We start from the raw sequence: 11,322 nt of genomic DNA, 5'->3' as shown, positions 1-11,322 counted from the left end.
AAAATCTGCCCAAATCTCGAGCACTAAACAACACATGCAATATCAACACATTCAGTTCATGGGGAAAATGCAGACCCACACGACTCCCCACGAATCATTTTTTTACTCTTCTTCATCATATTACTTGCCTGAAAGGACTATTCTCTCTAAATGCAGCTTTTTCAAGCTTATCGAGGCATGACTTGTTTAAGAATTGGGTAATTTTATGCCAAAATGAAGACAATGAAAGATGTTAAGAATTACAAGCTCGAAGTCTAGTAACGATTTAGAAATTTTCTACTTCTCAGTAGCACACAAGCACAAACTATGGTGATGTTTTTATCATCAGCTTCACAAAGATGAAAAAGAGGAGGCAGCACTCAATTGTTGAGCGGGTGGCAAGCAGTGCTCACAGACTGTCCGTCACCTAATTTGGGGGGAGATCAACCTGACATCGTATCAGAAGCCCGCCAATGACGCACACCCTCTAATTTTAGGAAATGTGTCTTGAAGAAATAAATACATAAGTATACAGAAGATAGAGTAAAAAACATAACTTTAGCTCTATTAAGTGAAAAAGCAGAAACTGTCTTGATGTCCAACAATAAGTAATTTATTAAATATGGATCAATTCATATACTCGATTGTTAGAGAACACTGTTCGAATGTATTACATTTTAAAAACAAACTGCAGAAGAATGTGCACACAGACGTTGTAATGGCTGTTGCAGTACGTAAGACATACTACCTACTGTGTAACATTAAGGTACTCCCCTCCAAATGTGTTTTGGAATAGCCCCTGGTTGGCCTGTGGAAGTGTGGCTACTGTTTCTCTCTCATATAGGTAAGAGAAGAAACAGAATTGTTAGGAAATCAAACAGCAGTTTATAAATCCAAAGCAAGATAAAGAACCGACACAAGTTTGCTTACTTCCTTAGTATTCATGAATACAACAATATTTAGTTCGTAAGTAAAATCCTCACGCTTACCTTGAAAGTCAAGATAATGCTGATAAACAGAAGAATAATAAGGACCAAACACGTAGGATTCACAGACATGATATCTTCTCTGTAGGGAAAATTAGGAGGCTGCAAATAAAAAGTGCCTCATTAGCAAATTTCATTAATCATTCCAGATTATATTCCTTAGGCATTAACCAGATGTGCTTATTAAAAAGCAATTAGTTGGGGCGACTGGGTGGCATAGCGGTTAAGCATCTGCCTTTGGCTCAGGGCGTGATCCCGGCGTTCTGGGTTCGAGCCCCACATCAGGCTCCTCCGCTATAAGCCTGCTTCTTCCTCTCCCACTCCCCCTGCCTGTGTTCCCTCTCTCACTGGCTGTCTCTATCTCTGTTAAATAAATAAATAAAAATTAAAAAAAAAAAGCAATTAGTTAAAGCAGATAGTTATTATGTAAAACCACTACAAACTTTCTAGCCCACCTCTAATGAAAAAGTGACAAACGGTATGTGGCGAAAGGCCGGTGTGTTTCTAATTCAGGCACTAACTCATGAAAAGAAAAATCAGAGGAAGATTCGTGAGGCCTGAACATGTAACTCTGCCCCCCTGACTGTACAAAGTTAGAAGTCAGTAGTTCTCTATCCACCTGTGACCCTGAGATTTTCTGCAAATGGTTGACCATTCTAAAGGGCTTGCACAGGACAAGGAGGAAAAACCTATTAAAATACTGTCTTATTTATAAAGAGCATTTTCGCTGATGCTACTTCTCCAAGAGCAGAATCTTTTATGCTAGTAGGTATTTATAGCATTAAAAAAAAAAAAAGATCAAGTCCTACCATCTGACCATATTGATTAACTACCAGGTCAAAGAATATTTTTTTAAGGAAGATCGAAACAGGCTCCTATGGTTGGGAGTGCCTGGACTTCACCTGGAAGACCTCACACAGCCACTGGAAGCCCTCCACGTCCCTGGCCTGGGCTAATGTGCAAGAACAGCAGCCCCAGGGGCCAAGTCCCCCTTACCTCTTCCTCATCATCAATACCATGGGTTTGCATTTCACATTAGCAGTATTCTGAGACGTAACAAAGAGGTTCCAAATGTTAAAGGAGAATATAAAGAAAATCCTCCTCCCCATGGTGAACATCACCCAGTGGTTTTCCATCTCCTTTCACTTTGGGCAAAAAACCCAAGAATTGGGGCGCCTGGGTAGCGCAGTCGTTAAAGCGTCTGCCTTCGGCTCAGGGCGTGATCCTGGCGTACCGGGATCGAGTCCCACATCGGGCTCCTCCGCTGTGAGCCTGCTTCTTCCTCTCCCACTCCCCCTGCTGTGTTCCCTCTCTCTCTGGCTGTCTCTCTGTCACATAAATAAATAAAATCTTAAAAAAAAAAAAAAAAAAAACCCAAGAATTAAAATCTGAGTCATTCTTTGTGACTGGTCCTTCCCCTGAGAGACTGGAAGGGTTTGCGTAGTGCTCATCTTGAAGCTAAGAATAAAACAACTTGGTGTCAGTTCGTAAGACCAACACGAAATCACACTGTTTCTGCATCTAATAAAAAAAAGGACTGAAGTGGAAGTACGTGACTCCTTCCACAAAGATCTTCACACTCCTTCCCCCAGAAAAGTGAACGTGGCTTCTGTGTCCAGTTAAGAGCTGTAGAACACACGTCCGCGACTTATTTTACCTGTACTCTACAAGACCGCCCCCCCGAACAGAACCGGCATTCGAGTGCAGTGGGTGCTCTCCCCCCGCCTCTCGGATAACCGTCCCTCCAGACTCCTGGACGGCAGCTCGTCCGCGGGGCCTCACTGTCTGTGGACCTTTAACGTCGTCCTTAGGCACTGTGATCCCCCGTGGGCCTCACCCCTTCAGCTCAGACTGATGTTTAAGGAGAACACGCTGAAGACATTCACCTGGATGATTGGTTTGTAATTACAAATAAAAATATGTGGTTTTTTGGGTTTTGGTTTTTTTTTACTGATATTATGCTTACTGTCAGCATCACCAACATTATCATTTTACCACTGGTGGCTCTAAAGCCAAGTGCGTACAAAGTGACTGAACAGTGTGGGGTACGACAGAGAGTCGGGCAAGTACTGAGTGTTCTGAAGGCTTGCCTGCATGTACGGGCTTTCTGCTTCTCCTCAGTCTCTGCGATACACGGCATGGAGCAAACAACACACTCTTCAAGGGGTCACAGCGCTGCCACAGGGCTTGCCTTCACGTCTCCTAACCCCGCACTACCCTTTCCTGGCCCCTCACGTGACAGGCTATGGGGAGGTCGTGTTTCCTCCCCACTGCCAAGGCTGATTTGAGGAGCAAGGCGCTCGGTCACTGCAGAATAAAAACGCAAGTCCTTAAAGACAAGAGGTAATTCTGCAAACTGCTCGTCACACAGAAACCCTCTCATGCGGAAACACTCAAGCTCTACCACGAGAGAGAATATATACAATCAATTAGTACATGGGAAATGCACGTTTTTTCTTGACACTACAGGCTAACCAAAACATGGACCTGTTTTCTAGAACAAAAAGAAGCTGTTATTAACAGCTTAAGAATGACAACAGCAGGGGCGCCTGGGCGGCTCAGTCGTTAAGCATCTGCCTTCAGCTCAGGGTGTGATCCCAGCATTCTGGGATTGAGCCCCACGTCAGGCTCCTTCGCTAGGAACATGCTTCTTCCTCTCCCACTCCCCCTGCTTGTGTTCCCTCTCTCGCTGGATGTCTCTCTCTGTCAAATAAATAAATAAAATCTTAAAAAAAAAAAAGAGTGACAACTGAACACTTCTAAGAAGCAAAACACAAGAGGCTGAATTTTCAGTCTGCTTTTCTAGGTCTGCTGAGTGCTGGGCATGACAGCCATAAGTTCACAAACTCCTGATGCCTCCTTTCCTTTCCTCCCTCCCTCCACCCCTCCATCTCCCTCTTTTCCACTGAACTTCTTGCCCTTTGCTGTCACATCAAATCCCCAGCCTTCCATCTCCTGTCCCAGAAAAACCCTGCTCCTTCCCCCAAGCTCACAAACAATGCAAACCTCCAAAGAGTGAACATTCTCTCCCTTCGAAACATTCTAAGATTTTGAAGAATTAAACTCTAAGGCACACTCACAATTTTAAAAACAAAGGTGAAAAATGTAAAGGCGTGCAAGTATTACACCCTCCCCCAGCTTCTGAATATCCAGTTGTCACAAAGAACATTTAACAGAAAACGAGTCTCAAAAAGATGCTTGAGGAAAAAAGGGGTTCTATGGTCAAGGAAATTTGGGAACCAGGGTATAGTACAGATCCACTTTTTCCGTATAGAAGCAGAGGCAAGAAATGATCCTGATGATTGAGCAGACGACATTTAACAAAAATAAGAAACAGTAACTAGCTTATAATTTACGTAGGTGCGTCTAATGCAGTCATCGCAGCTCCCCGTGTATCAACCTCAGGAGGTTATGCTGTTCCAAAAAGCATTCTAAGAAACCAAAAATCTTACCTTTAAGATGACACTCAAAAATCTCTGATCACTGACTCAGATGCAACTAGAAAAACCCACAAATTCGTGCGTGTGCGTGTGTGCGTGTGTGTGTGTGTGTGTGTGTCAATGACTGGGGATGGCCACATACCAGCTGTCGTATGTATTCCTGAATGGAGTTTGGATAAACAAGCACAGTGACAGCAACCAAGGTGTTGAGGGCGAAATCAAAGATCTGGTAACAGAAGAACGGGATGATCCAGGCAGCGCGTTGCTAAATAGAAGAGAGATGATGACGTTAATGTGTTGTGTTCAGTATCACAAAATGTTATTTTTTTTCCCAACTCAGACAAATACTTCCTTCGTCTGAAGGGAACCAGAGGACAAGACGTTCGATAAGCCAGGTCATGATGACAACTGGTAAACCACCCAGAGGTGGTCAACCAACAAGCCTCCGTGAGCTTTTCTGAGACTACAGTACTAGTTTTCCACACTATTAATATGAGATTTAAAGTTCCAAAGGCTCTTATAGGAACTGAGAATCATCACTTCCCTCTCACAAGTAGCTGCCTGGGTTACAAGTATAATGGTCCAAGGAGAAGGCCCAGCCCCTATTTCAAAGCTGCTTACCTTGTACGCTCCGTAAGTGGCCATGGCACATATCAGGATCATGAGAAGAGAAATTGCAATCGCAATGCACATGTCTGCCAAACGGTGAGGAAAGAAAGAAGAAAATCAGTAGTAGATCCACTGTTTTCAACTTTTGTCTCTCCTCAAAGCATTTTGCTTACAAACCAATTATAGGTGAGAACTTAAGTAAAACACCCAGAGCTCTTCTGGAATTTGAGAAAACAGTTAATGGATATAAAATGTCAAAAAGAAGTTCTCCCGAAACCATGTAAGTGTCTATAGATAACAGTCTGACTTGCACATAAGTTTATTTTGAAAATGAGAAAGAGATATTGGTTACAGGTATTAAAAAAAGTTTGGTCTTCTGGCCTTCTGAATTAGATACACAATAAATTAGTTATTTTTGAAACATGAGTGTCTAACTTGTATTTTATAAACTCGTGTGTGTGTTGTGCTATTAAAACCCTCCACTGGGGGCGCCAGGGTGGCTCAGTTTGGTCAAGCGTTTGCCTCTGGCCCCGGGTCATGATCCCAGGATCCTAGGATCAAGTCCCACATCAGGCTCCCTGCTCCGACAGTCGGCTTCTCCCTCTGCCCCTCCTCCCACTTGTTCTCGCAAACTCTCTCTCAAATAAATAAATAAAATAAAATATTTTAAAAATAAATAAATAAAAATAAAACCCTCCACTGCCTTTCCATCTCATTTTAAATCAAACGTCAATTTCTTATCATAGCCTTTATGTCTGTGTTTTTTCTAGAGCATGTCTACCTCTCCAATCTCATCTCATACTTTCTCGCTTCCTACAATCCAGCCACACCACTCGGTGCCCTAAGTACGAGAACATTCCATCATGGGGCCTTGCATTTGCAGTTCCCCCTGACTGGAGTCACTCACGTTTTCACAGGAGTACCACCTCTGCCTTTTAGGTTTTTTAAAGATTCTATTTGAGGGGGAGAGAGAGTGCATGCACAAGTGGGGTGGCGGGAAAAGGGGGCAGAGAGGGAGCCCGACAGGGGGCTCGATCCCAGGACCCCGAGATCATGACCGGAGCCAAGGCAAACGCTCAAGCTCAAGGGATTGAGCCACCCAGGCGCCCCTAGCTCTGCCTTTTTCATCACTGAGGCCTCAGCTCAGACACCAACATCTCCAACGGCTCTTCCCTGCGTTCTAGGTAAGGCAGCCCGTCCAGTTCCTCCCACGTCAGCGTCGTATTTTCTGTACGGCACGTATCACTACTATCTTACTTACATCTGTTGTGTACTGTCTGTCTCCCCATGCTAGAGGCAGCTTTCTGAGGAAAGAACTCTCTGTATCTTGTTTCCTCCTTCAACCCAACATACAGAAGGGGACAGACGCCCACCACAGTAGCCACTAGCCACAGGGAGGCACTGAGCACCGGCAATGGGCTCAATCTGAACCGAGATGTGCTGTAAGACTAAAACATACTCCAGAAAGCAAGGACCTAGTCCACAACAAATGTAAAATATCTCATTGATAATTTTTGTAAATATAAAATATTTTGGATATACTGAGCTAACGAAGATAAATTATTAATTTCACCTGTGTCTACCTTCTTTAAATGCAGCTGCTAAGCAATGTTAAATTACGTATGTGCTTGCACTCTATTTCTACTGAACAGTGCTGATCTAGAACAATGCCTGTATCACAGGAGGGATGAAACGAACATTTACTCAAGAGGTCATGTTACTGTTCCTTTAGAGATGCAGGGGAGCACATAGGACTGGGGTTCTAGTGCGGGGTGCTCACTAGCTGAGAGAGCACAAAACCATGCAGTCAAGGATCTGTACGGTGCGGACAGCGTCCAAAGCACTTCACAGACACCTCATTCACCAGTCCCAACTCTGAGACAGGCCTTGCTCCCACTGAGCGGACTGCAGAACTAGGCTCGGAGGTTATGTAACTTGCTGAGATAGTATTTGCATCAAAAGGCTGAACTGTGACTAATCGAGCTCTGGGGATTTCAGATCTCTGGCTCTTTCCGCTAGGAGTCTGCAGCTTCTACTTCAGTTTTGAATACTGACCCGTGACCCAACCTGCCTGTCACTTCCTACAAGTATTTCTCCAAAGGAAAACCTTCCACTTCTAGAACCATCCTCTCTGTATCCTTAGCTTTAGAGATGAGAGGACATTTTAAGCAGGAGGTCTATGTAAAATGCAGATATATCGACAAAGACCATTTGCATCTTAAGAAAAAAACATGATTCCTGAGATTAATCTACAGATTTAGTGCAATGAATTCATAATGATGCTGGTGACTTTTATTAAAGGAATGAAAATCTGATTCTCAAAAAAGAAAAACAAAACACTTGGAGGGTGATTAGTACTAGTCAGTACTTAAAAGCTCATGATTTCTGGGGTGCCTGGGTGGCTCAGTCGGTTAAGCGTCTGCCTTTGGTTCAGGTCATGATCCCACGGTCCTGGGATCCAGCCCCACAGCTCATCAGCTGCTTCTCCCTCTCCCTCTGCCCCCTACCCTTCCAGTGTTCTCTCTCTTGCTTGCTCTAAGTAAATAAATAAAATCTTTAAAAAAAGGATCATGATTTCTTTTAGGATACATACATAGTTTGTCATTTATAATTTTAATGCTACATTAACTTACCTTTTACCTCTTGTGAGGGAAGAGATACCTACAAGAAAAGTTCATGTGTGCCTCATAGCATTCTTGCAGGATCAGCGGAGGGAATAAACTTGAATGCATTTTCCATGCAAAACAAAGGCCGAGAGACTGGTCTAACTCCTTACACGCAAAGGGAAAGCCTCTCTGTACAGAGGCACATATGCAAATACACACGGATGCAGTCTAGTGCCTTCATTTGCATATGAAGCAACGAGGGTTACCGGGTTCTCCGTTCCCACAGAAAGCTATGACCACAGTGGGATGTCCACCGTCTGCTCTTATTTTCCCCATGTATCCGCGTGCTTTCTTTCCTCAGCGAACTGGGCACTGTGTTATTTCATTTAATCCTTATAACAACCCTAAGAGATTAAGTACTATTATTATCCCCATTTTAGATAAGAAAAAGATGACCCAAAGAAGGCAAGTAACTTGCCGGAGGCTGCCCAGCTAGTTAAGTGGTGGATGGGATATTCTTCCCAAGCTGTCTAACCCCCGAGTCAATACTGTTAGCCAGCATGCTACCCAGCTGGGAAGGAGGTAGATCACAGGCAGTGACGCAGGTCAAAGTGCAGGGAAAACTACACAGCCCCCTAGAAGGAGCTGGACATCAGTATGGACTTACTATGTGCAAAACCTATCCGAATTTATAGTAATCTCTGAAACCTGCACTCAGGCAAAAGTTTAGTACTTTCTTGTCTACTGAGATGGTGTCCAAATTCTGTACAAGCATATTTTATAATGAGAAAAAAATTAATTTAATGGAAGCCAGCCCATTTATAGGATATTCTTTATTCACAGATTTTAAAAGAGACAGATAGGCAGACAGACAAACTCAAAGCTGTACTCAAAAATTTTAAATAGTAACATAACCTACAAAAATTAATATAACCTGCATATCCTACTCTGAAGTAAAAAGAAACTCCAGGACTAAATCTCATGTAATCATAAACAATGTTTAAATGTACATCTTTCTCATAGAAGAGAAATGTATTTTTTTTAAAGATATTTATTTATTCGACAGAGACTGAGAGAGAGCACACAAGCAGGGGGAGCTTCAGGAGAAGGGGAAGCAGGGGCTCGATCCCAGGGAGCCAAAGGCAGATGCTTAACTGACTGAGCCATCCAGGAACCCCACCAAAGAAGAGAAATTTAAAAGGCACAAATAAAAGTCATAAAATGTCCTATTACCTAATGACATACGACTTACCTTAAAAAAATGTTAATCTGAGATGAGGAAATTTTGAAAATTCTGTTCATAAAAAATGATTATACCAACAACACTGACCAGACTGAACATACGATAAGCATATGAAATAGCTTAGGTAGAATCAAAGTGTAAACTGAATAAAAACACAGAGCAGGTAAGATAAAGCAGGCTCATACGCATTCTCTCCCAGCAAACCGGCGCACATGTCAGCTCCCCAGAAATAATGTGTAATGCACCATGGTGGACATAAATTACTCTGAGGGACTAAAATTAATTCCTTTTATTTATTTTTATTTATTTTTTAAGTAGATTCCACAGCCGTGTGGAGTCCAACATGGGCTTGAACTCACAACCCTGAGATCAAGACCTGAGCTGAGATCAAGAGTCGGACGTTTAACTGACTAAGCTACCCGGGAGCCTCTAAAACTCATTCCTTTTAATTATGTCACAGGTAAATGAGGAAATGATTCTATTAACAGTGTATAGATTTCTATAATCAGTAATAGTACTGTTCAGCAACAGGGATATCCTTTACTTATTCTTGGCACAGTAGCTCCCAGTAGCAATCCAGTCAGAGCACACTGTCCTCACACTGTTCCCTAAATTAAATTCCTGCTTTAATGATGCAGTTCTAATTTGAAAAGGATCCTAAGAAAAGCTACACCACAGGGCACAAAAGGCTAATTAGACTATGTTTTCTGATACTTACTCAATTAATCATTGAAACAGAATGGGCTATAAAGTTCTCTGAAATGCCTTTTTCTTTCTAAACTACTTATTGTCAATTATTGGTGAGACTGAATATTTTTTCTTGATTAATCACCCAAATCTCTCATTTCTTTCTTCTGCTCATGTCCCCCCACTTTTTCCCATCTGAGTTGGTTTCTATCTCTTATAACTGAAAGTGTTCCGCCTAACACAATTTGCGATAGTTCCTTATTAAGAATATTACTTTTTTGTCTATCGTAAATGTTGTAAATCGTTTTCCCAATTTATTTCTCTTCCAACATTATTATGTTGGCCTTTGATATGAAAAGGTGTTATGTAGGCCAAGTGTGTATATGTGCGTTTTCATACAATTTTTCAAATCATTTCTTGCATTGTCGTCTCTTGGCCCTGATGTCATGAAATGCCTTTGTTTAAATATTCTTATTTCTAATTCCACTTTCCCTTATATTTCTTGGATTTGGTTCCTTTCCACGAAACTTGCAGCTAGCTAGATAACTACTTGATTCATCTTCCCATCTTACTTCCTTAGTCATGAGTCATTGTTAGGTCTCAAGTTTCTCTCATTTTTGGCCACATTCCTGGCACTGCAGTTTATGAAAACAAACACTATGTGGGGCATATTCTCACCATTAAGTCTGAAGGAGAACTGTTTTCAGATGGACTTGCAGGCACACTATGAGCTACTGAAAGCAAAATACAAAGCTCTAAACCCCCAACAAGGGCAAAAAGAAAACACAGGTTCAAGTTCCTACTATGGGGTCCCACATTCTGAGGTTGAAAGCCTGGGGAGGAATAAGCAATAAGGCACTAGTTTTATTCCATTCAAATGGAAGGAAGGTTCTAATATACTTTTTGTATGTGTGCGGCAATTGTTTACAACCTTTTACTGAAGTAGATTCAGACAGAAGAGTTTTTTGGTAATTTGGCTAATTTACAATTTTATTCTTAAACTCAAAATTTACTTCCTGAATACTCGATAGGTGTTTATTCAAAATGTATTTCCTGAACACTCAACAGGTGTGTAATACGGAATAGACACTGTGAGGACCTCATCAGGACATAACCTCTTTCTGATCCAGAGTGTCTACTGGGAAGGGAGGGAGGACGTCAAGAGGAGATAACTAATGAAGAGCTAAGGGAGGTCAGAGGGGGATAAAGGGGAATAAAGGGGAATAAAGGGGAAAGGGGAATAAAGAATTTACTGGAGGGGGTGCCTGGGTGGCACAGCGGTTGGGCGTCTGCCTTCGGCTCAGGGCATTATGGGATCGAGCCCCACGTCAGGCTCTTCCGCTATGAGCCTGCTTCTTCCTCTCCCACTCCCCCTGCTTGTGTTCCCTCTCTCGCTGGCTGTCTCTATCTCTGTCAAATAAATAAATAAAATCTTTAAAAAAAAAAAAAAAGAATTTACTGGAGGATGTGGTTATTTGGGCTGGGCTGTTTTCTTCCTCGTACGTTCTTTTTTATTGAGATATAATTCACGTGCCATAATATTTACTCTATTTTTTTTTTTTAATGATTTTTTATTATATTATGTTAGTCACCGTACAGTACATCCCCGGTTTCCGATGTAAAGTTCGATGATTCATTAGTTCTGTATAACACCCAGTGCACCATGCAATACGTGCCCTCCTTACTACCCATCACCGGTCTATCCCATCCCCCACCCCCCTCCCCTCTGAAGTTCTCAGTTTGTTTCTCATAGTCCATAGTCTCTCATGTTT

General features: G+C 42.2%; 1 protein-coding gene across 1 annotated transcript in view; it reads right to left on the bottom strand.

Annotated features, from left to right (window-relative positions):
- LAPTM4B (lysosomal protein transmembrane 4 beta) overlaps positions 1-11,322 on the bottom strand; it is a 71,327-nt gene that overhangs the window by 23,478 nt on the left and 36,527 nt on the right. The window contains exons 3-5 of the mRNA XM_026495675.4: positions 5,027-5,100; positions 4,548-4,670; positions 969-1,067 (exon numbers count right to left, since the gene is read on the bottom strand). Of these exons, the coding sequence (XP_026351460.1) occupies positions 969-1,067; positions 4,548-4,670; positions 5,027-5,100 (296 nt within the window). The remainder of the gene's footprint in view (positions 1-968; positions 1,068-4,547; positions 4,671-5,026; positions 5,101-11,322) is intronic.

Source organism: Ursus arctos, unplaced genomic scaffold (genome assembly GCF_023065955.2).
Source record: "Ursus arctos isolate Adak ecotype North America unplaced genomic scaffold, UrsArc2.0 scaffold_6, whole genome shotgun sequence".
NCBI classification, from domain to species: Eukaryota; Metazoa; Chordata; class Mammalia; order Carnivora; family Ursidae; genus Ursus; species Ursus arctos.
This window is presented reverse-complemented; position numbering and strand designations above follow the sequence as displayed.